The sequence below is a fragment of the Castor canadensis genome, chromosome 11 (assembly GCF_047511655.1).
Source record: "Castor canadensis chromosome 11, mCasCan1.hap1v2, whole genome shotgun sequence".
In the NCBI taxonomy this organism is placed as follows: Eukaryota; Metazoa; Chordata; class Mammalia; order Rodentia; family Castoridae; genus Castor; species Castor canadensis.
The window spans coordinates 319008-345180 of NC_133396.1; the positions used below are offsets into that span (position 1 = coordinate 319008).

General features: G+C 47.5%; 1 protein-coding gene across 1 annotated transcript in view; it reads right to left on the minus strand.

Annotated features, from left to right (window-relative positions):
• Positions 1 to 26173, minus strand: part of Tbcd (tubulin folding cofactor D) — a 147113-nt gene that overhangs the window by 23484 nt on the left and 97456 nt on the right. Inside the window, exons 16-25 of the mRNA XM_074044806.1 lie at positions 24851 to 24880; positions 22699 to 22784; positions 16031 to 16111; positions 14271 to 14344; positions 13453 to 13570; positions 12238 to 12298; positions 10894 to 10916; positions 7438 to 7469; positions 1657 to 1719; positions 568 to 644 (exon numbers count right to left, since the gene is read on the minus strand). Coding sequence (XP_073900907.1) covers positions 568 to 644; positions 1657 to 1719; positions 7438 to 7469; positions 10894 to 10916; positions 12238 to 12298; positions 13453 to 13570; positions 14271 to 14344; positions 16031 to 16111; positions 22699 to 22784; positions 24851 to 24880 — 645 coding nt within the window. The remainder of the gene's footprint in view (positions 1 to 567; positions 645 to 1656; positions 1720 to 7437; positions 7470 to 10893; positions 10917 to 12237; positions 12299 to 13452; positions 13571 to 14270; positions 14345 to 16030; positions 16112 to 22698; positions 22785 to 24850; positions 24881 to 26173) is intronic.

A 26173-nucleotide genomic window follows, 5' to 3' on the forward strand; every position in this document is an offset into this window, starting at 1 on the left:
AGCCCAGGGGAAAGGAACTAAAGAGGGAGAGGGTGGTGGCCAGAATCACAGAGAGGGCCCTCATCCACTGGATGCACAGCAGAGATGTCACTTGAAATATAGCAAAGCACTTAGTATCACTATCACTGATGGTAGGACTTGCTGACACCAGTAACTGTCTTATTGCCCATAAAATGGTTTGGGTGTCACAGCTCTGCTAGTTCACAGCCACCTGAGTCCCAGGACATGGACACAAATGCTCTGGCCACCTGCAAAGATGATTGATTCTGGACTCGGCTGTCTCGGCTACACACAAGCATCATATATGTCACTTACCAGATGCTGAGCAGCTAACCTATGCAGAGGGCAGTTTAGAGGGGAGGCTGAAAACAGCAGCAAGAAAACCTAAACACTCTGGTCATCCAGGGCTGCTTAGGCTTCTGAATATAAGTCAATCTGAACATCAGGATGGTGTTTACCGACTGTCATGCATGGAAGGGACTGGTAACACACAGACCTGAGATGAGCACTGACCAGCATCACTGATGCCTGCTACACAGGGAAACATGGAAGTCTTGCTCAAAGTACCTTGATCTGTTGTCTGGAATGGCTTGAGATGAGGTGGAGACTTCTCAGAGTATCATTTATCAGCCACTGCCAGCCATCTGCAAAGAAGTAAAGATGCTAGTTTATCCAACTCAGAAATAGTCACAATTAAAGCAACAAACACATCTGCTAGGTTGTGAAGCAGATAGCACCTCTGGGAGGAATCTGGGGAGACCCAAGTGAGCCCTGCAGGCTGTACAGGAGCCCAGAGAGGCCAGGGTCGGCAGCATGGGAAATGCCACCTCCTGTGCACCAAGTATTTAGATTCATGTTTGGGAGCTCTGTTCTTTCATTATGTGTGGCTACAACCTTCAAGAGATCTTTTCCTAAATCTCCTTCATTCCCCCACTGTCCACCAATATAAATGTGAACATCCAACTTAGCCACATCCAACAAATGAGTTGGCAACAAATGCTTACTCTATTCAGTTAGTAAACTGGGTGCAGGGGCTCACATCTATAATACTAGCTACTTGGGTTTCAGTTCAGCCCAGGCAAAAAAGTTCACGAGACCCCATGTCAACAGAAAAAGCTGGGAATGGTAGTATGTGCCTGTCATCCCAACTACAGTGGGAAGTGTAACTAGAAAGATCGTTAAGTCTAGGCTGGCCAGGCCAGAAGCAAGACCTATCTCAAAAATAACCAGAGCAAAAAAAGGCTGGAGACATGGATCAAGCAGTAGAGCACCTTACTAGCAACCATGAAGCCCTGAGTTCAAACCCCAGTACTGCCAAAAAAGGAAATTAGAAACTTGAGGCTGGAGGGCAGAGGCAGGCCTGGGGCAGCTCAGCTCTAGCATTCTGGTCACCCAGGCTCTCATCTGTCCATCTGGGAAAGAAAACTGGTCATAACACTGGCCCTAGGGGCATCAGGACAGGCTGAGTCACAGCTGGGGGTGCTGAGGAAGGGATAGGAAAGGCCCCTCTAGATGCCGGCAGAGGGCAAGGCCTTCCAACATCATGACCTGACCTCTCAGCTACACCCATCCCAACAGGCTTACTTTTTACTTTGTAACTTGAAGCAGTTGTGTAAGAAAATGCTACTGTGCATTATTGAGAAGAAAAGCACTTACCGATCACAGCGTCACCTTTAAAGGGCATTCTGGAAAGTGACAAGTTCTCTATTAAAACGCAAACTAGGAAAAAAAGGGAAAACACATTACCAACCCAAAGCACCTCTCACGGTCCACTCACCTCATAGTACACTGCTGGCATCAAGCTCCCTCCCAGCCCACCTGCCCCCACAGCCAGCCCAGGGCAAGCCCTGGCTGTTTCCTCAGCTGAGAACCTGGAAGAAGATACTTGGATCTCACTGTACAGAAAAGGTGGGGGACTCCCCAGAAGAAACACCTGTGTTCGCCTAGAGATCCCAGCCTACTCAAGAGCCCTCCACAGGACAAGGTGGCCACCAGGGGGTCCACAGATGTAGAAGGGGTGAGCACTCAGGAATCCACGGGTATAGAACAGGCGCTCGAGCACCTGGTGATCCACCAGGTAAGGGCATGAGTTCAGACCAGAAGAATGAGGATAGGGTCAGGTGACAGGTCATCAAGAACAGGGCAGTAAGACCTACTACCCTCATGGATGGGTCCTGGACCACGTGAGCTACAGCTCTGGTGAATCCTGACCATTCACAAGTGACAATGCACACATCTGTCCAGCTCCCCCATTCTGATCAACAATAGAATTACCTGGTATGTACCTCATGAGCTCTTCAATAGACTATAGCTCATGTAATATGGATATGGACACAAAGCAATTTATTCAGTCTTTCTCCTGATAGACTAAACCCTAAAAAACTAAATCCTAAACACTAAAACCCTAAACACTTTCATCACTACAAACAAGGTAACTGTAACCTCTCCTACAGACATGTGAACTGTCCGTCCACCCCTCACATTTACAGAGTGCAGGGCCCAACAGATCAAATATCAGATACACTTTCAATCGAAACCAACATGACAGATGCCCAAGTAAAGAGACCACAACACTTATACTCCACAAAAGAACCAGCACAAGGTCACTCAGCATTTCACTGTAGCCAACCTGAAAAACGGAATCCTCTGAAAAACGGTCCTTAGGTCAATCGGCATTTCCTGCCCACTCTGGGTAAGGCTAGGCACCCATCCATCAGTTCAGAGGCCATTTGGTCTTGCGCTAATGTGCAGGGTTAGCATAGCTCTCCCAATCACTTGCCTTTTTATTGGAAATTTTACAGTCCTTAAACTGCAGTGCCAGTTTGTGTCTATGTTTCATCTATTAACTTTTACATAATATATTCTTCCGTATATCAACAACATAACTATATCCTTTTGCTTCTGGCTCTAGAGATACTATTAATTCTACTAGATGGTCTGATGCCAAGAGCCACAAAACAAAACAAATTTTAAAAAATCTGACCAGTGAGAAACATCCACTGAGGTCCCACTATGATAAAGGTGTTCAGATCTGCTTTAGAAGGCTGGGGTGATGGGAGAGCATAGAGGAGAACAACAGAATAAAAGCACCAAACTTCTACAACAGCAGCCAGGAAGCTGGGCTCATTACACCTTTTCTTTACTTTTCTGCAGATCTGAAATTTTCCACATAAGAAGTTTTTTCAAAGAGTAATGTCCCCAAGAACCTTCTTTGAAGTTTCTGTAACAGTGGTCACAATTCAGTTTCAACTGTACGAGTCAGGTGTGCAACTTTACTTTCTTTCACTTCAGTGTGTGTAGCATCATCATTCAATGAGCAACCCTCCCACCAAGACCAGAAATACATCTGACCCCGCACATCTATTATGTATGGGTTCTCCCTTCTGTTCTGCAAGTCTAGCTTCCTGCTCCTAGAAAAAGACCATTCTCTTCGGAACGCAGTTTTATGGTATGTTTTAAGGACTGGAAAGTACAAGTTCTCACTATTTTAAAAAATAATTTTCTTGGACACTTACCAACACATAAACTTTAAATGAATTATCAAGTTAAAAAGGGGGAAAGCACATGAAAAGAAGTTCAGTATCACTGGCGACTAGCAAAAGCAAATTAAACCCACAATGACATATCACTGTGTGTGCGTTAGAATGGCTAAAATTAACAACAGCAACAACGCCAAATGCTGGCAAGGATACAGGGGTGCCACTCTCACTCACTGCTTGTGTGATGTGAGTGGAAATGCTTTGGCAGTTTCTAACGAGACATGTGAACTGGCAACAGACAGAGGAAGGAAGGTGAAAGGAAAAGGGTGTTCACACAAACAGTGTACACAAATATTATTGGCAGCCTGACTCATAACAGCAAAAGCTGGGCATGGTCCAACATCCTCTAATGGGTGAATGGTTAAACTCTGGAAAAACCAGACAAGGGGACAGAAAGGAGTGAATATGTGAGCCACCTACCCAGATTGCAGGCATTGTGTTTATGAAAATGCTACCTCAAAAGCACAGAAGATTCTACTTACAGAACATTCTCAAAATGAGACCACTATAGAGGCCGAGCGGAACAGTGACTGCCGGGGACAGGGGAGGGGTAAGTAGGAGTAGCTACATCTCTGAGGGTGGTGGGTGTGCAAACCGACATTGGTGTGAGTCACACAAATAGACACAACCAGAGCCCAGCCGTACATGGTGAAAACTGGTGAAGCTGGGTGGCCCTGAGGCTAGGTGGCAGAATGGCACTGCTGTCTAATCCTGGCTGGCATAGTATGATAGTGTGCTCCATGCAAGAGGCCACCACTGGGGAAGCTGCACCTAAGATGCCCAGGGCTCTACTTCTAATTTTACAACTTCCTGTGGTCTATATGTGTTTCAAAATGAGATTTTTTACAAAGTAACAGACAAGGCTAATGTCTTAGCCCCCCACCTAAGAGATTTTTAAAGGCAGACAAAATCAGGAAGGAACATACGCATTTAGTCATAGGAGCTAACTGGTAGGTAACTGGGAAAAGTCACAGTCCAAACTCTACCTACATCTTGGTGAGGACCAGAAGCCCAACTGTGGGTCCAGCACTGCACAAGTCAGCTGGCAGAGCCTGGTGCTTGTTTTCCATCTACATTGTCAGCCCCGGAACCCTGAACTAACTGATGCATTTAAGGGAAAGGCAAGTGGCCTCTCAGCAGAGGAGCCCCTCCACACCTGAAAGGAAATGGCCCAAGTGCCCCTGGGGGGCAGGGTAGGAGGCATAACTGGGAACACAGGACATCAGAGAGTGCTAGCATCTCAGCTGTGGTGCCTAGAACCCTGAGGAACCAGAGGCTGCTCCTCTGCACTAGGACTGGCTATCTCTGCAAGTCTGTACACAGGCTTAATAATGGCTCTTGTAAATTCCTCACCAGCACACTGTCCCACTGAGAAGGCTACGCATGGCAAGGTCACTACACACTAGACAAGCCATCCACATCACTTGAAGGGCAATGTCAGGGGAACAGCCCTCCGATTTCCAGGGTTGGCCATTTCATTGGGAATGTCCGGAGAGCTAAAATGAGTCTTTTATTTTAACAATTTATCTAAGATGTGCTGTATGCTTCCTTCCTTATGTCCGTGAGCAGTACCGCAGAAGATAAAGTAACTTGTTTGCTGTACTAAACCCCTGATGGGTGCCAGGTCCTGCCACCCACACCTGAGAAGCCGTAGTGAGCAGTGTGTGGAATGGACTCGGGTTCTGGTGGCTTCATTTCCATTCAGCTTCTCCTGCTACCTCCTCCTAACCTGAGTTTTCCCTCCCCCAAATGGATTCTGAGCTGCAGAAGGGCTGGGCTCAGCTGGGTGTGGTCTGTCATGAGCCTCTCCCAGGCCCATGTGCTGTAGGACAGGTAAGGGGGCTTCTCAGTGCATCACTCCCAGTATACAGCTCCTATGTTCCTGAATGGCACCTATACAGGCACCACAGGGTTCATGAGGATAGCAGGTCACACCTACTCTGTTACTCTGTGTTGTACAGAACAGGAGTTTTCATGCTGTGCCTAGCCTTGACATACTCCATGTTATAAAGCAATAGTTTTGACCTCAGCTCTTCCATTTTAAGTATAAAAACAAAAATAAAATGATTCTTCATCTTGTTTATACAGATAAGCAACCATCATCTGTCAGCACATGAGTACAAACCAGTAAATAACTTATTTGTCCCAACAGTTATATCTGCAATATATCAAATCATATCAGAAACCTCAGACACATGAATTGCATCAGCTGTAACCCCCTTACCTGGGACTGTAAAAGACTGAGATGTGGCAGCATATTGACCTTGTCACCAGGTCACTCATCATGAGCCTTATCTAGGAAAATTGCCAAAGCGAAGGACCTGTGCCTCTGTCCTGGACTCCAGCTCGAGCTCAGTTTCCCTTGCCTGACACACTGTCAAACTGACAGTGGAAAGGGCCTGCCATCCAGACCTGCATTTGACAACTCTGCACTTTAAAACACTCTGTGCCCACAGTTCCTAGAACTTCTCACCTGGTCCCTACAGATCTTTGCCGGCATCTACGCCAGCTCTTTATCTGCGCAACCCTCTGAACCTTGCAGCCTCTGTAACCCTTTCCTAATTATTGTTACTGTGTGAAGTGTTATGTGTGACCCGAGAGCTAATATGAGTAATAAGACTGGAATAAATAAATTGTGTTGTCAACAGCTTAGGCTATCAAGTGATTTAAGTAGTACTAAGCGAATTAACACCAACAAAGTTGCTGTAGTTTATAAATTTGTTGTTATTCAATAAATTCTGACACTGTAGAAAGACACAAGCATGTCCTGTTTCTGACAGGTCACTCAGGACAGTTCAACTCTGGCTTTCCTTAGCTAATGACCTTTCCATTGTACTCAGCACAGGCATCATGGAGCACACAGGCATGCCCTGCTAGACTCTCTGTGCCCCCGCACAGGTACCATCACCCCCTGCCTGCTCCCAGATGGCAAGTGCCAGCCAGCTGACAACGAAAGTACCAAGTCAAGATGCCTGTCCAAGGTGCCACTTTTCAGATCTGTCCTAGGAGCCCTCCATTCTCTAGCCCTGGACTGGGCCATCTCTCCACCCAGGTCCTGCAAGGCCAACTGTGTCCATGCTCTGTCCCACCCAACCTGTGCTCCAGATGCTTCCCACCACTGCCCACCACAGGGAGGACACCAAGATGAAAGGACGTGCAGAGGCCTGCCTGTGGGAGCACAGTCTCCACATGCTGAACGGCCTGCCCTCTGAGTGTAGGGCCTAAAACCCTCCCATCCAGCCTCCAAGTTATCAACCCTCAGCCAGGGTGAGCACAGCCCACCTGGGGTTGCCATCCAGGCCTGCAGAACAACTTGAAGAGGGCATTGACAGTTCCAAAAAACCCCAACATGAGCCAAGCCAGCGCCCTGTGGACACACCTACTCACCACCTCCACCTGGGTAGCTCTCCATGCACCTGTGGGCCAGGACTGACCAGGGCATGTGGAGCATGTCCCCAGATAAGCCAGTGAGTGCCCGGGTTTTGTAGCAGGTTCAGCTGAACAGGCTGCAAGAAATCTAGACACATGGTGGCATCCTGCGCATTCCCTGCAGACATTTAAGAAAAACCACTGTCTGCTCTCCATTACATTCACCTTAAATACTTCGTCAAAGAGGAAGAGACTTACAGTCAGCTTCCCTAGTGCACCACGTCCACCCCATTGCCAGTCAGCCCTGCAGCTGCTGAAACAAAGCAAAGCCCAGGAGCTGAGAACTGGAGTGGTCAGACACACAGGAGTAGGTGTGAGAGAACAAGGCATGGTGCAGGACCTCCAACTAGAAGAAACCACAGCCACCTGTCACTGTGTAAGGCCAACAGTAAAGGAGTAATGTGAACATCTCAGGACAATAATCCCCCATGGTCAGGAGAAGGGCTGGGGCCTCTGCCCTCAGACCTACCTGCTTGTCTCATGAGCTCTCCTCCCAGGCCCCTAAAAAAACAATGAGAACATTCTGAGTTAAAATCTCCTACTACATAAAACAACATCAAACACTCCCACCAGGCAACAGATATAACTTCAGGTACCAAAATGCATTAAAATGTTAATGAGGTGAATTTGTCACTGAAGTACTTTTTCTTAAAAGCCATGAAAAGACCATCCTCTAGTGACCTCCCATCCTTTAGCTTTCACAGATGCTTGGCCCTCACACACTAAGTCCATCCTGTGTAACAATGAACCCTACGTGCTACTCAACCTCACTTCACAAAGATGCCCATCCCATGGGCCAAAGGTGCAGCCGACTAACATCTGTCAGCAAACCAGACAGGAATCACTGCCTGCCCTGCTGCCACCACCTGCCCCGCACCTGGCACTGCTCCCTGACAGGAGATGCAATGCTGCCTTAAACAACCAGAAAACTGGACAAAGTACAGAAAACCCTGGAGCAGATCCTGGGAGACAGCTCTAGACCAAGGCCCCCCAGTGCCTGCAGAATGCTAGGGAAAATTCCATGGTACAGAGCATGAGTGAAGTTCCAAGGGAGCCCAGCTGTCCTTACACCAAGTCATCAAGATGGACAGTGGGCAAGGCAAAGTGGATGGAGACTACAGCAAAGGAGTAGGGTGGGGCAATCTGGCAATCTGTGGCTGAGGAGAAGGTAAGGCACCCCTCAGAGCCCACCTGGCCACAAAAGCCACCTGGCAAGATCTTGGGCGGGGGGGGGGGAGGGGGGCGGTAAGTGGTGTTGCTGGTGGCTCACACCTGTAATCCTAGCTACTTGGGAGGCAGAGACCAGGAGGACTGCAGTCCAAGGGCTGCACAAGACTCTATTTTGAAAATACCCCAATACAAAAAAAGGCTGGTGGAGTGGCCCAAGTGGTAGAGTGCCTGCCTAGCAAGTGTAAGGCCTGAGTCAAACCCTAGTACCTAGTACCTAAAAAAAAAAAAAAGAAAAAATCCTCAGGGGCTGTGTCAGCAAGGGGCTAATGCTGTTTTAAACCCACCCACCAAGGCCAAGGATCCAAACAGCACCAGAAGGAAAGGAGCCAATGCTATTAAAAGAAAAATAACATAATCCAGTCTATGAAATGTCAATTTCAGAAAGTATGAATCTAGCTACTCAGAACTACTAGGAAAATGTGACCACAATGAAATGTCCAAGTGATGACGTCAGCATACAGGTCATTAAAACAGCTATCATAGCCTCCACTGTCCGAAAAGGTGGAGGAAAACATAAGCAGGATGAGGAAAGAAACAAAATATAAAAAAGATATAAAGGGAACTTCCAGAAAAATTTAAAAACATAAATCTGAAAAGAAAAATTGCATCAAATGCAATCAACAGCAGGTTAAAAAGTACAGAGGAAAAATTTAAAACTACAGAGGCAGGAAGCAGATCTGTGATGTAGGACTAGGGGGCACTGACTGTAAGGGCAGGAGTGGAGTTAGGGTCAACATGGTAGAAAAATGTCCCAAATCACCATCAGCATGGTAGTTACATGGCTACATGCACTGGGAAAAGCTTGTCAAACTTCACACTTAAAACTGACACTTTATTATATGCAAGTTGCTAGTCTACAAATTTAATTAACCTACAGGACAGCACAGTGAGATAAAAGACCACCCCCCCCCTTTCTGCTTTGCCATTGTTGGGCTGAGAACAATGAATGAACTAAATCTGGAGAAGCAGCCTGAGCTCACCCATCTTTCCCAAGTCTCTCACTACTGTTTACCTTGCTGGGAATTTTGATCCCAGATGTCATTCAGAAACATGCTCTGACTGCAGAACACAGGCATAAGCAACCACACTGAGTTACCGTAACCCACACAGGGCACCCAGGCTCTTGCCCCAAGGCTGAGTAAGAAGCCCCTCTGCCACCACAAGATTCATCACAGCTCCGCCACCTCAGCCCAAGAGCAAGGTCCCCCAAGTACCATCACTCTCCAAATCTGTTTTGTTTTTTTTTTTTAATCATGCCACTTAAAAGTCAAAAAACTTTTACTCAAATCCAGGCAGGGTTCAGCAACAGGAAAAGAAAGGTTTCAAAAGACCTCACTGGGCAAAAATGCTCAAGGCCATGGGACAAGTAACTGTGACAAAGGAGCCCACCACCTATACTGCCCACTCACCAAGGGTCTGTCCTGCTGAGGCAGGAAGGAAGGCTTAGCCATTGAAGAGTGCAAAACAGCACGATGCTCACCTCCCCTCAACAAGACATGGCAAAAAGCCACGAAGAGCATGAAGCAGCCAACCAGAGTGGGAAAAAACACAGAGTAAATCCCATGTGCCAAAGACCTCAATCTAAATACCTGGGAGCTCTGACAGATAGATGATCAAGTTTCTAATGAGCTAAAGGTCCGAATGTCACTGCACCAACAAAGACAGAACAATGCCTTGTCCACATACAAAGACACTCTGCATATGCAGGTGCTGGGGAAATGCAACAAATACACCACAAAAATGGCTCAGGTTGCCAGGCACCAGAAGGTCACACCCACAATCTTAGCTACTTAGGAGGCAGAGAGCAGGACGATCACAGTTTGAAGCCAGCCAGAGTCAAGAGACTCTATCTCAAAAATATCCAATACAAAAAAGGGCTGGAGTGGCTCAAGTGGTACAGCACCTACCTAGTGAGACCCTGAGTTCAAACCCCAGTACGACCAAAAAAAAATGGCTCGGGTGTGATGCTGAGCACACCAAATGCAGGTCAGGACATGGGCAGAGGGTCATGGGTGAACAATAAGGGCCCTTCTAGAGGAGTCTATCTTAGACTCACATGTGCCGCATGACTCAGAAAACTATCTCTCACCTGTACCAAGAAAACAGGTGCTCGAGTGCACCAAGACACCCCTGGTGCCTTCACAGCAGCTCTGCCCAACACAGCCCTAGCACACCGAGCAGGTGAGGGGTCACATGCTACAACGCTCACACCACAGGTGCCACACAGCAGCAAAAAGAACAGATCAGCAACACACAACATGGGTGAGCCTCAGAAGCATGCTCGGTGGAACAGCCAGGCCCAGATGGCCTGAGATGATCCCACAGAACCCTAGGACAGGCATGGCTGCAGAGGCAGAGCATGTGAGGGGCTAGAGCAGGAGGAAGCTCCAGGGATGCCTGCCCTGTATCTTGGGGGACACACTGTCCACAGCCACAAAACCATTAACCACACCCTGAACCAAGGGGCAACACAAAGCCTGAAGATACCAAAGAGGTGAGACCCTCACACCTCTGAACGCTCAGCTAAGTGATAGCTGCACTTCCTTAAACAAAGAGAACATGATTTTAAGTGTGGAGGGATGAAGATGAGCCAGCAGGTGGGCTTCTCAGAGTGCAGTGTTGGCCCAGGGACTTCTAACAGCACACACTCCCATGCCACACAGCACATGAGAACATTTCACTCCGGCAGGCTTACCTGTAGAGATGACGATCATGAAGCTGAAAATAAAGAATCACAAGTTAGCAATCTCAGTGATTTGGACTTTAAGTAACACAGCATGCACATAACATTGACAATTCTCAACACAAGAATGGTGACGGGATGGCAGAGCTGAGCACTTCCAGGCCCAGTGGCCAGACAGCCAACCAGGAGGACCCAGGAAAGAGGCACACCTCACTCTCTGTCAGGCCTTGGTCATGTTCTTCAGGTGGGCTATCTCAGAAGGGAAACTAAGGTTCAGAGAAAGGAAGGAAGAGGGTGGAAGATCAAGACTAATCTTCATCCTGGCCCCAGAGTCCGATTCCTAACCTCCTCCTAGATAGCCTCTTGGGCAGAAAACTAATCGTGCCAAAAAGGTCTAAGATATTTCTCTGTTTTCAAAAGAATTTTAAAAAGCACTTCACTGCAACATCATTACAGCTAGAGTTTATTGAATATCTACACATTGCCCCAAATTCCACTAAATCTTTAAATGTAGAATGAGGTCCTGTTATTATCTTTATTTTACAGAAAGGGAATCCTGGCTCAGAGGACTTGCATCTCTGTTCTCTCAGCAACTACACTGGGCTCCTCCAGCCTCACCCTCACCTCCAAGGCTGCCCAAGGATGCCGGGCTCCGCTGCAAAGTGAAAAATGTAAGCAAACTAACCAAATCACCGTGATGAGGTCAGGAAGGCATGACTATGATACGGACCTGAGACTGAACGGCTGGCCCAATGCCATGTAAAGAGTAAATCTTAAGGAAATGAAAAAACTCTTTGGGACAAGAAAGAGTAAAACCACTTAATTCCTTAGGAATGATTTTGAAAGGATCTGAAGTTCATACTTAAACTTCTTTTGAGACATAGCAGGCTTTGAGAATCTCAAAATCCCAGAAAAATGCACACTTCTCCCCAGAGAAATGTGCACACAAAATTCTGGATTTAATCTCAAAAGACTCACAGGTGCACAGGTGAAAACCAAAGATCTTCATGTCATGGGTGCCCCACTCCCTCCCTCCATAAGCACACACCTGTTCAGGACAGAGGGGACAAGACAACCCCTGGGCTGTCCCTTCCTTCCATCCAAGGAGCACTGTCAGGCACCACAGTGGGAAACCAATGCACCAACACAGCCCTGAAACCCACTGGGCAGTGCGGGTAACATTGACGACTCTGGCCACAGGAGGTCTATTACTACTCCCCATCCTAATATGCCCGAGGACCACATGAGTGACTACAAGTCACACCCAGAAACCCCACTGGGTCCCAGGCAGACAACCCCAGACCCTGCCATGCCTCTAAAAGGAGCAGGCCCCATGTTCAAGAGGGCCACACAAACCTGCTGGTGAATCTGCTTCAGGCTCTGTACCACCTTCTCATCCAGGTAGTCCGTGACGGGCCTACAGGAGGTCAAACACAACATTGGGGTCAGAAATACCAAGTCAGAGCCCAGGCCCACACTGAGGAACAGGCGACTCTGGAACATCTGTCCCCGCTGGTCCTGCAGGTGTCTGCAGGGCAAGCCCCTTTCTGACTTCAGATAAAGCTGTGCTGGGTCACAGTGGTGGTTCCTTTAAATCTCTGACCTACAGCCACTTTACTCAAGACAATGACATCTGTCCTGCCTGACCCGCTGGGGCAGAGCATGTTTACCTGGGGGCCTGCAGTGTGCTATGTGGGTCTCAAGTGTGTTCCCGGTATCTAGCACTGCACCATGCCATGCCATGCCACCACATGCACTGCTGGGGAGAGACACAGGCCCATGAGTTCCAACTAGGAGAGGACTCTGCATCTTGTCCATGTGACTTTCCCACAACCAAGGAGGGCGAGGCCATCAACAACAGGCACCCAAGTCACCCTGATTCCGTGGGAGACACCAAGGCTCCCTCGAGTTGGTGGGTGCAAGTGAGGTTCACATCCCCACCTGCTGTCACCTGCCCCAGGAAGCAACCTAACACAATAGGAAGTGCCTCAAATGGCACCTTTTCTCAAGCTAGACTCCCAGGGCTAGGCCAGACACCATGGTGTGTTAGTGAGACCTTACTTTTGAGAGGAGTCAACTGGACAGAAAAGTAAAGGAATCAAGCAGCTCTTGGAACACGCCTCCTGCAGAGCCTCCTGCACTTTCTGCTGTGCTATGATTCTACTAAAGCAGCCAATGGAGAAAACGCTCGAGGGGAACTTTCAAACTTACATCCTAGAGTATTTTAAATTACTTAAGATGACAAATGGGTAAGAATACGAGACAGGTGAGCTGCTCAGGGCTCCTAAGAGAAGGCATCTTGGCTCTCTTTGTGTGACTTAGCACCTGGGGACATGGTGAAACAGGGTGGCAGGACGGCATAGCCACCTCACAGCTGCCAAACAGTGCCCCTAGCTGAGGAAAGGTGGGTGGTCCCAACCACTGACAAACCTCAAAACAAAACATAGGAACCTAAAGACCACGACTATTACAGAGAAACAAAAGTGAGAACAAAAGAGCTGTTCCCAAATCCAAAATCACCGTAATTACATGGCTCTCCAGACAGACCATGAATGAAACAGTCTCTCCTACCTGTCCCTCTGAGCTGCCAGCTTGTACAGGGCATGGACAATCTCTGCACAGGAGAGAATGGCCCCATGCCGCACGTGCAGATCCGGACTCAGCGTCATGGGCAGCAGGGCTGGAAGCACTGCAACAGATGGTGGCACACAGGTTGGCAGACATGTCAGACAGCCCGCCACTCAGATGCACTCCCAGACATCACCTCTGTAGGGTCACGAGCATGAAGGAGGATGTCACCATGCAGAAGGTGCACTCACTGTGGGGCAGAGCTTGCTCCTTGGTGGGGTGCAGCATCCAGACCAGTGCATGCACCCAGACATGGGCGGGTGGCAGGGCAAGGGGACAGAAGATCTCATTTGCACCACTGTCACTAGGTGAAGGTAGGAGCTCTGCCTAAGGAGTGGCAGGAGGTCAAGGCCACATGTGGCCCATGGGCACCTATGCTCTAGTTCCCTCTGGTGCTCAGAGCAAAGAACATTCAGAGAAGGGAAAGCAGGATGCCAAACTGGACACCAAGAATAAGATAAATATCACCATGTTAGCACAGGCTGCCAAAATCATCGTCATGACCTAGAGATGCTGTGTGGGTGGTGCCTGTGCCTGGCACCACCTAAAACCCAGCAGACTTGTTCTCTGACCCCTGACTAAGCCCAGTTAGTTCTTCAGCAAGTGACACAGAACATCATTTTCAGTCACCAGCAAGACAGCACTCCTGACATCTTTCTGCTATATATATGTAGGGGTACACAAGTGTGCAAGTGTGCACAGGTGTGCATAGATGTGCACTGGAGCAAGGTGCCTGTGGAGACAGTGGGATGTACACCTACCATGAGTGGCACTGTATTCAGGCGCTCGTGGGGCCAGGTTGTGCAGCGCCTTTGCCGACAGTTCTCGGATGGTCCTAGGGGTAGGGGGGGCTGTCAGCAAAGAGAAATTTGCACACCCTCATTCATAGTAGCATTACTCATCACACCCACAAAGTAGAAGCAACCCAAGGACACATCAGTGGATGAATGGATGAGCAAGATGCAGAGGCATAAATGGAATAGTCTTCACCCTTAAATGGAAAAGAACTCTGACACATGCTGCAACGTGGATGGCCATCTGCAGCCAGGCCAGACCCAACCCGAGGCCCTAAACTAAGAATGGTTCTACATTTCTATCAGTTGTTTGAAGAAAAAAAAATACCTGGGACAGAGATTTAAGGTATTTACTACCTGGCCTTTAAAGAAAAAGCCTACCAGCCTGTGCAAACAGGTTCAATATGGAGTTAAGATGGGAAACCTAATCTGAGATCAAGAGGACATTTCATAACAACAAAGGTTCAATACATTAAGAAGATATAGGACTGGAGGCATGGCTCAAGCAGTAGAGCTCCTACTTTGCAAGCGCAAAGCCCTGAGTTCAAACCCCAGTCCCACCAAAAAACAATAACGAGAAAAAAAAAAAAAGAAGAAGAAGATGTAAAGATTACAGATGCACAAACATTTAAAACAGACCCAACTCAAAACACAGGAAGGGAAACTGATGGAGTTACAACAAGAAACAGACAACACAGTAATGGTCTGGAGTCTTCAATAGCTCCAGCATTTAATGTAACTCACAGTCTACATATTTACAATTGTGGTTTTAAATAATACATTGGCCAATAAGCTGGTATGATCGACAAGTTAACTAACCCTTTCTGTATTCCCTTACAGGACCTGTGCTCCTAACAAAAGCTTTTGGTGTCCCAGATGTGGCACAAAGGGAGGGAAGGCTTTTCTGGCAGGTGGCCACAGACAGCCTTCATGGACAGCAGGAGGTCTCATGCGAGAGGCTCCCCATGCCAGAAAGCCACCCAGATTATACATTATACACACTGCACAAGCATTGCTGTCTACTGTATGGCAGCTGTAGACAAATAATTTTAAGGCTTCAGTTACTGGAGAAGCTAGAAGGCCTTCCGCAACAGGCCAGAAGGAGCTTCCTGCATGTGGCACCCACTCTGAAAGTGGGACTCGGGACTGACATCCTGACAAGGCCACTCACATCTCCAGGCAGCTGGGTGTCAGCTGACCAGCATGCTAGAGGCAGCAGCAACACAACACACTAATTTTGTGCCTATGATCTGAGTTACACACCTCACTTTCCTTTTTAGAGACACACATTGAACTGCCCATAAAATGCTAAGATACCCTGAAAACTGCTACTATAATTCTGCAACAGCCACCCTAGCCTGCTGGGTGACATCAAGGAGGCCAGAGGGAGCTGCACCTTTCCTGCCCAGGAGGTGAGGCTGCTCCAGCCACCTGACCCACGGCAGTCCTCAGGCAGCAGCTTCCCTGTTACATAGGATACGAAGCATTACATGGGAATAATTACACCTTGAACATACCTGGCCAGAGCTCCAGAACTGAAACTGGAGACAGACCATTAACCAGCATGCCAGGCATGGACATAGGAAATTACATTACTTCTCACAAGTTATTTTTTTTAAGTATGACAAATATAGTGAGAAAATATACTCATAACTCATAGACTCAATTTAATCTCTCCTTTGAGGGAAAAAAAGAATTTCTGAGGAACACAAAAGCATAAAACCTACCCGTCCCAGTGGTTAATTTTCATGGTGAGCAGGTGGTCTATCATTGATTGGGTATACTCTGGGAAACCGGCAATAAACACACTGAAAGAGACAACATTAAGAGGTGGTGAGGTGGCTGGGGACTATGTGGCCCAAGTGGTAGAGCGCCTGCCTAGGAAGAGGTAGTGAGGGTGTGGAGGAGCCAGAACCCTCACGTACTACTCGAGAAAATACAAAACTCACAGTTACTTTCAAAATCAGTTTGTCCAATTCTTCAAAAGTAAAGACACTAACCAGATGACACAGCCATTCCCTGCCTAACAGTTACCAGGGGGGAAAGTGCTCATCCACACAGATTTGTGCATACAGTGCAGCAGCACTATGCCTCTGGACCATGACTGGAGGCAGCCATGACTGGGGGTGACCATGACCTCGGGGTGCAAGCGCCAGAGTAGACTGCCCATCCATGTACTGGACACTCTGCAGCCCAAAGGAATGGACTTTGGACAAGGAAAAACAGTGAATCTCAAAACAATTGTGCTAAGTGAAAGAAATCAGACAAAAATGAGAAAATGCTATTTTACCTCATTTATACAAAAATCCAGAAAATACAAACCAGTCCACACTAACAGAAGCAGAGCTCATGGGCTGACGAATGTGTTCACTTCCTTGGCATATGATGCTTTCATGGCTGTACACTTTATGTGCATATAACATACATCGATTACCTTTCAATAAGGGTGTTAAAGGGATTTCAGAAAATGAAAAAGGGAAGCCACTGACGGGGAAAAGAGCCTTTGGAATACACACAAATGACAGTTTTTATCAGAATATATAGAGGACAAAACCCAAATAAAAAAACTGCCTTGCATTTGTAAAGAAACATCACAAAAGAAGACAAATAAAGGCCAATAAGCATGTAAAAAGATGTCCAACATCAAATGCAAACCACTGAGCCCAGCAGAACTGTGGGGTATTAGGAGACTGACAGATGCCAGGTGTCAGTGAGAGTGAGGGGGAACCAGAACAACCTATATTTCTGGTAGGAACACAAAAAATCACACTGCCACATTCAAAACAGTTCACAGAAATTCCCTTTGAAGTCTTTGTCTAAGACTAATTAAAATTACATCCACGTAAGGATTTCTAATTAAATTTTATTAAAGTTTTATTCATCAGTGAAAAACTGAAAATAGCCTAACTGCTTGCAGATAGATATGATGGCAGGTGATCTGCTCAGCCACAAAGCAGCACAGACCCAGCAATGCACAGGCACCTATAGCATAGCTGGATAACAAGCCACTACTCTGAGAAAAGGAGCCCAGACAGAAAAGAATATATGATGTCCTGGCTATACCTGTTGTGCGTTCTGTAAAGGGCATGGCTGGTCTACAGTGAAGGCAAAGCCAGTGCCCAGGATTGGGCAGCATGGCCTACAGAGGTGGTAGCAGTTTTGGCATCCCAATGAAGGTGGGTTCCCAGGCGTGCACGTGTCAGCATGTGCTGAACTGCACATGCACAGAGGTATGGGTCATGGAATGCTAGTGATACCTCAAAGTAAGTTAGAGTTCTGGGTGTGCCTCAGTGGGTAAGCACCTGCCTAGCATTCTTCATGGCCTGGGTTCCACCCTCAATGCAAAAATAAAAGTTACATCTCTTGGAAACAACGTGGGAGAACTTAAAAGAAGAAACCAATACATTCAAACACAAAACCCCAAGGAAAATGTCTGCCAGGAAAAACACCAAAAATAAAGTCAAGACAACTAAGGTGAAAGTGTATCATCTATGTATGAAAATGCCATAATGAAACCCATTATTTTGTACAATAAAAAAAAATGCAGCCAGGAGTGATGGCAAAGGCCTGTAATCCCAGCACTTGGGAGGCTGAGGCAGGAGGATTCTGAGTTTGAGGCCAGCCTGGACTACTTAGCAAGACCCTGTCCCAAAAACAAAACAAAAGGCAATTCTTTAAAAAGACAAACAACAAACCCAGAAAAAAAAATCTACGACTGGTATCACTGTAGACTTCTGTAAAATAAGTGAAGTCTTCCAATCAATAAGGACATCAGAGACTGCAAGAAGCAGCGCCTTTGTGCAGGAAAGGAAAGCAGAGCTCCACAACCTGTCTCGGGGTCTGAGAGGACCGTGGAGCCCTGCTGGGCAGGCTCTGTGGACAGGTATCGCATGACGCAGGAAACTAAAAGCATAAATAGCCCTGGCCCACAACCTCACTTTTGGTTTTGGGGGTTTTTTGTTTGTCTGGCAGTACTAGGGTTTGAATAGGGTCTCCTGTTTTTACCCAAGCAGGCCTCAGACTAGCAGATTACAGATGTGTACCATCACACCTGCCTTGCTCTTTGAGATAGAGTCTCACTAACCTTTTGCCTGGGCTGGCCTCAAATCCTCCCAAGTAGCATAGACATAAGCCACAGAGTCTGGCCTACTTTGGGGTTTCTGGGTTGTGTGTGTGTGTGTGTGTGTGTGTGTGTGTGTGTGTAGTGCTGGGGAACTGAACCCAGGTCCTTGCACACGTGAGGCAAGCGCTCTGCCAGTAAGCTACACTCTAGCCCACAACTTAGTAATACTTTCAGATATACCACACAGGCGAGAAGTTTTATCAACCACACACATTTTGTAAGAGAAGGCTGGACAGCCTTGCAGGCCCCAAGGAGCCAATAGAGATGGTGCAATGCCCAGACGTGGACAGGAGATGCACCTCCAATCAGAAAGCACACACTAACCTAGCTTTCTTCACTGAACAGTGGGCTGGGGCTGCCCCTCATCTTTTCAGCCAACCTGCCCATATGCACATACGAACACTCTCCAAAACACAGGAAAATGCCAAGGACAAGAAACCAGAGCCGGGCGAAACAACTAGGAGAAGAAAGCAAGGCAGATGTGGTTTTCCCAGGGGCTGTGGGAAACAGCGCCCCCTCCCCAGCACCAGGACCCCTGTACAACCAACAGGCAGACCCTCACACAGCCAGGCTAGGGCCTACAAGAGGTGTGGTGAGACACAGGACCACAGAGAAGTAGGCAGATGACCAGCACCTCACAGAAGGTGCAGATGGAGACTAGGCAGCCTGAGACTAGTCCCAGTTCCACCACCACCTAGCGGTGACCTTGGGGAAGACACTCCTGAACCTGGCCAAAGCAGCCCTAAGCCTGTTCCCAACATGCACTTGTCCCTAAGAGGAGTGCCCTTGCCAACCAAGAGAAGTGTCCTCCAAAGGGCAGGAGAAGGTGGACTGGGAGGTGGTGTTGTGTTAATGAGACTTCAGACAGATCCCGGAGCAGCAGAACAAAACTCAGATGGGAGTCAAGTCTTACCCAGCCATGGAGCTGGCAGCCAGGAGGCCTCTGCAGGTGTCCAGGACAGTAAGACATGGAGTTTGGGGTAGAGGGAGGGAGGCAGGTTAGGGCAGAACAAAGCCACCCATCAGTGTGGAAACAAGCAGAGGAGTGAGAAGCAGTGAGTCAGGAGATAGACTCAGGTCAGGTCAAGTTTGCCTTGACCTGAGTAACTTTTAGGACACAAATGTGCAAAACTCCTAGAAAACAACTGCTAGAAAGCGAAACACACAAAGCCATTTTTTTTAAATGGTGTTCAAAGCTGAAGATGTTGGAAATCAGTTAAAGACATTCACAAGAGCCAGGTGTGGTGGCATCCGAGCACTCGGGAGTTGAGGCAGAAGGATCACGAGTTTGAGGCCAGACTGGGTATGTAGTGAGACCCTGTTTCAAATAAACCAAAAAAACAAATCAATAAATAATAAATCTAACTGAGAAATTTACAAGAGCAAAAAAGACAAGCAAGAAAACAAGGAGACAATGTTGTTTCCAGGAAATTGGCCAGGCAGACAGACTCCTGCCCAGCCTTTACAGGGTAAACCACAGGCACCTAAGTCCCTGGACCAGCGGTAGATAAAGCATGGAGTGTCACAGGGGACTGTCCTCAGCAGTGACTAACCCACCCAGGTCCTACGAAGTCAGAACAGGAAGAACTAGCAGAGTGGGAGGAAAAGGGTGAGAGGCACTGTGACCCATTCACGTGAGGACAGGACATGCAGTTGGTGAGCCTGGCGCTGTGCAGGTTACCTCCTGGGGTACAAGTTCTCCGTGTGGACCATGCAGTGGATTTTCAACTGCTCACTCTGCCTAGGGCCAGCCTCATACCCAAATCCACAATTAAGACTGATGACTTTACTATAGGCCAATCATGTCACATCACCTGTTTAACAAGCATGCAAGATGTTGAGAGAACACGCCAGACTAGGAGAAAACACTGACAAACATCAGAGGTGAACTGTTCCAGAATACACGAAGAACTCTCAATACCCAAAAAGAAAACAACAACCCAACAGACAAGTGGACAAAAAACTGTTGAATAAGCCCATGAGATGTTCAGCCATCAGTCATTAGGAAATCCCAAGCTAATGAGCTGCCCAATAACATAATAAAGTTGAAGACTGACCATACCACATTGTGGATACACAGACACCAGAGACTGACTACACCCACGCTGGAAAGACAGACGCCAGAACCCTCTGCTGTGGGAACATGAAATGGTGCCTCATGTTGGGAATCCTTTAGCTATCATGAAAGATTATGATCCAGATGCTCACTCCTAGACACTTATCCCAGAAAAACAATCACATATGTCCAAAGGCAGACATATACCAGGATGCCTACTACAGCTTCACCTGCAATGGCCCCAAACCCAAAACAACCAGATGTCCCTCAACAGGTGAGTGGACACGAAGGCCATGTACCCTCACAAGGGAACACCTGTGCAGTGAAGGAGTGAAGTACCCACACATGTGGACACACCTAAGAGAAGCCAGGATAAGCGCCAGCAGACGGTGCAACTTGGTAATATATACTGGGACTGCATCCTGTCACAAAGGCAGCAGGCCAGGGCCTGGTGGGCATGGGGCACACAGGCATTCCATTGTCTTCACCAATGTAACATGTAGACTTGTACATGTCAAAATTTATCAAAACACACATGCTGCACATATGCACAGCCTCCAACACACTCAACAAAGGTGAGTGCAACAACACAGCAATAAGATGACTGCGATCAGTTTTGATTCTGGTCCACAGGAGCCTCATCTACATCAGCCTGGATCTTGTCCCCGGTAAAGGCAGCCACGAGCCCTTCAAATTCAGCACAGGCAGAGCAGCGTGCCCACCTTCCCCAGTACCAACCAGACACCTTCTCCCTCCTTCGTTTCACTCATCCCACTCATTGTCCATCTCAGCCCTGATCCTGACAATACCCTTGCTCCAGTGGGCCGGCCTCCAGGCCCCTGCCCCCATTTCTGTTTACCAGAATGCAGCCCTGACCACCACACATTGGGACATTAGGACAGTCCTAAGATCCTCACTCAACCATCCCTGCTGGGCTCAGACCTCACACCTGGCTGTCTTGGCTCAGAACCCTCTGTGAGTGTGCACACTGCTGCTGCTCTCAACCCTCAGCCCAGCCTGACAGCAAGACACTGGTCTGGGAGTCGAGGCCCTGGCTGGGTGCCCTGTAGTGTGGAGTGTGGCACAGAGCCTGTTCCTGGGCTGTCCTCACAGATGGTACCTGGTCTGAGCATTGCAAGGGTATGCCGGAGAAAGAACACACTAGAACCAGGTCACATTTCACCAGATGTTTTTACAGAATGCACACAGTGAATTACGTGTACATTCCAGGTTGGTGTGGAAACCTTAGTGACCAGCAAACTATGCCACAGCCAAACTTAACTGCCTGTTATTTTGCCCAAGAAACGGGGAAACAGGGCCAACTCCCCACCTGGAACAGCACTGAATATGGGAAAGAATTGATGGGCGGAAAAGAGCACAAAAAGCTGGGAGACAGGGGTGTAGCATGTGGACGCAGCTCTCCTGGGATTTAATAAATCTGTCAATGCCAGTTATAGAGAAATGTCACTTTGGTGTGGTCTGCACAACCAGGCTGTTAGGGACTCTATCCTGAGGATATAAAATGGTCAGCAATGTTTTTAAAATATACTGGGCATGTTTCTTTTCCTAATTTAAGGCAAATGAATCACTTCAGAAGACACATCCTTTTCACATTAGTATTGTGATGGCTTGACTAAGGCAAGTGAAGTAATTTCCCCAGCTCTTAGATCATACAAGTAAAAAAGAATTGATTTGACTTCTGAAAACTTCAGTTAGGACGTGAAATATTTATTTCTTGACATGGTTTCCCAAGTACCCTTTCCTGATCATTGGATAAGCAACCTAGAGATAACTTCAACTTTGAAACTCGTTTTTATCGAAACAGGAAAAGTAACAGTCACTTCTGATCCCAGATTTAATTTTGAGAAACCAATACACTTGCGACATCTTTTGGGAAAGTTGTCACAGAAGAGGATATGCACAGTTTTGCTTCTCTCCAGCCCTGTGTGGAACAGCGAAGACAAAGTGCCAGTTTGGTCAGTTAGCTGTGGACAACTAACTGTGTGAGATGCCTTCTACTGGAGCACACCATGAATTATGCAATTGGTGTGAAAAATGTTCAGTAACAGTTCTTAGTTTCCATTTTTAACTTTTCACACATAAATTATATTCACAGTCAGTGGAACTTCTAAGATGGAGAAAGAAAGTGGCAGGAGCCAAACTGACATCTAAGTCAAAGGGAAAAACACATTTGTGTGACTCACATTAAAACTTACCTTATAACCAGGAAACAGTTGGATATGTTACCTACAGCAAAATAGTCAGCTGCAGTCAAAATATCGATTCCATGGGGGAAAGTGCCCTGATAAAAAGTGAAGTTGGAGAAAAAACAAAAATGAGAAACAATCTGATTGAGAAGAGGCACCTCAAGTCACTAGCCGCATACACACATCTGCACGTGGAAACAGGGCCAGCAAGTACCCTGAGGTCGCACAGTGGACATAGCTCACAGGGGAATCCAGCCAGCATCAGTGCTCACCAGTCCACCCAAGCCAGAAACTGTTCTAAAATGATCCAAACCACTTAATTCAAATTATTTTTCAAACTCAAAATTTTTCAACTTCAAAATGCTGTAAAAGTTCTTTCTTTAAAAAAAAAAAATCAGGTTTCAACAGTGTTGAAGCAACTGTTCTTAAGACCCTCTTCCTGTCCCCCTCTCCAGACACAAAGACCCCAGAGAAGCCCTGGCTCCAGAACAGGTTGGGGTGGGATCCGCCTGGCCTGTTAGACCTGGACCAAGCCCAAGCACCACACACTTCCATGAGAATGAATGCACAAGACAGTGGGGCAACTGGCCGCAGGGGCTGATGGCCAACCCAGGAGCATCAAGGACAGGCAGGTTCAAGGCCCCCAAGACTGCAAAACAGAGGGCCCCAAAGTCTGCATGTGACTACGAGCCCACCCTCTGACAAAAATATCTGAAAAATAATAATGTGCTAAGAAAACATGAATGTACAAAGCCTTAGTCAGATGTAGAAGGCCCTGCAGCTGTTGCCACAGGGGCCCCTCCTCTGATGCAGCACTCTCAGCACCAGCCTAATCCCAGGAGCTTATGGGACTTCTGCTCTGTGGCACAGGTCTGACAAGCACCAGGCACCAACCACCAGTACCCCATGTACCACACCCCCTGCCTTGCACAGGAAGAATCCACCAAACAAGCTGTCAGCCTCCCAAACTTCCCTCTGCACACCCAGAATGCTCCAGGGATGGTGCACATCAAGCAGTCACCTTCTCTAGCTGTCCTGTCACCTACAACATACATATGACCAGCTCCAGGGCAACCCACACATAAAGGACTAAATGTAGGATTCAAGCCTGAATTTCTGTATGAACTAAACCTAGGATTTGAGGCTGAATTTCTAGGATTCAAGGCTGAATTTCTGTGTACGAAAAGCTACATAAGATCATGGAAACACTGTCAAAAACAGGGGCTGAGTTCTCAAGCTACAAATAAAAGACAATTAGTCTAAGAATGTAGGAGGATCCATCACCCCATCTGGAGTCCACAACAGCTATAGGTTCAGGCCCTAACTAGAACACTTGGGATCTAACAGTGGCTATCTTCCTGCTCCCTAATGTCTGCCTTCAGCTGGCTTCAGGCACAGAGAGGAGAAGCCACTGTCACCACCATTAAGGGCCAGTGTTAACGGGGTGTGGTTCTGAGCCAGGGCTGGTTGGTCTAGCCAGCAAAAGTAGCCCTTCCACACACCCACCTTCAGGATGCTCCTCAATACCTTTCCACCTTCACTGGGTGATTCCTGGTACCTGATCTTTGAAATCCACAACTCTGTGTGAGAACTTAGCAAGCAAATACCACTGAGCAAGTAGCTCAACCAGGGCAGGGCATCTGGCCACAGACAACCCCTTCCAATGAGGAGTGCTCTAGAGACAGCAGACCCCTTCCAGAGAGTTGTGTTCTGGCCACAGCCAGTCCCTTCCTATGAGGAGTGCACGGGACAAACAGAAATGGCTTGTGCTCTGCCCAGTCTCCAAGGATCTGCTCACCCCTACAGTACACTCAGCATCCCATGCACATGCACCGCTCAGCAGTGAGTGAGGCAAGTTCCTGAAAGTAAATCCTGATCCATACACACCATCTCCTGAAAGGTTTATGAGTGTCAGTATCCATGTAGGTCACCCATACAACACTCTCACACACGTATCTGCCATGAAGCTCACAGGTGTCAGTACTCTCTGGTCACATGATGGGAGTATGGGGCCAGAAGCTGATGTGTTTATTAGCTTGCTCTGAGCTGCATTCTTTACCACATCCAACAATGCAAAATACAAAGTAAGTCACAGCTTTCAAGAATCCCACCTCAAACTTACAGAAAGTCTTAGGAATGAAGATTTATAAAGTTGCCATACCTGTCTCCCCACATTCTCCTGGAAGGCAGCCTGAGGAGCAGAAAGAACAAACAAAGCAGGTGAGTGAAGTTTGCTTCTGCTAAGCATCAGAAGATAAATTCAAAACAAACACAGTGCAGTGTAAATGACCCATGGCTTTATTTTTTAAATAAAAGTCCTCATTGTTGGCTGAACATGGCCCCAAGGGTGGTTTGTCACTGTTTTTATGTCCTGGTGCTCTTCAAAACCACAATTTAAGAATTCAATTTATAAAATCAGACACATCCTGAAAATGGCCTTTCACCAGGAACACAGCTTCACACAAGAGACCACATGAAAGCCCCAGAGTACAAAATGGAGAGAGCCAAAAGGCTGCCTGAATGAAAGCCAACACTAGCAACACCCCTCCTGGGGAACTTTACAACTCAGCTCCGACCATCAGAGACATCTTGGAGCGGGTGTGGAGGCCCCCAACCTCAGCCTCTGGCTCCAGCCAGCTCTCTGAGCCACAAGGGTCCAGCACGCCAGGCACAGAGCTGAGACTGAAAGGTCCCATTTGAGCTTAAACACAACTGAGTTCTTCCAGGTGAACCCTCCATGATGTCTCCTCCTTCCTAGGGGCTCCTTTCCCACCTCCCATTCTGTCCTACACAATTGTGGCACTACACAGGACAGTTTGTCTGGGCAAGGTGACAATGACTCCTCACTTCCTGATTATCACCTAACAGGGCTTCAGACTCTCCTCAAAACATCCAGGACTGAGTTCACCAACAAAGACTGAAAACACATGTAGACAAGAAGCTGGAGCAGAGCTGTACCTTATCAATGCATGCCACATGGACTACTGGCAGGAGGCACAGGCAAGAGCAGGCACACAGGAGGGTAAGGGGCATAAGTCAGGGGCCAGAAGAAACACTCCCAGCTGGGAAAACACTCCATCACAGGCCAGGGGCCTCCTGAAGCACCCACAGGTAGGCAGAAAGAAAATGAATGGAGGCACAGAACTCCAGTGTCTGCATACAGAGTTCCAGAGAACTCTGAGGATCAGAGGTGTCTCCAGGGCAAGGCCTTGTGGCTGGGGCAGAAACAAGAGAAATAGTCTTGCCAGGTTGGCCCTCACAAAACTTGAAAACCGGGGGAGCAAGACCCTTTCTGCTGCTTATCATTTTGTTATTTTTACAATCAACTCATTAAAGAAAGAAACAAAAACAACTAAGAAGTAATGCAAAAGAGATACAATGTCAATTAATAAACACTGTAACATTTTAAGAACATATTTACCATTCCAGGGATATCATCTAAAAAGTAAAAAATAAGATTTACATTGAAAGCACAGGACTAAAA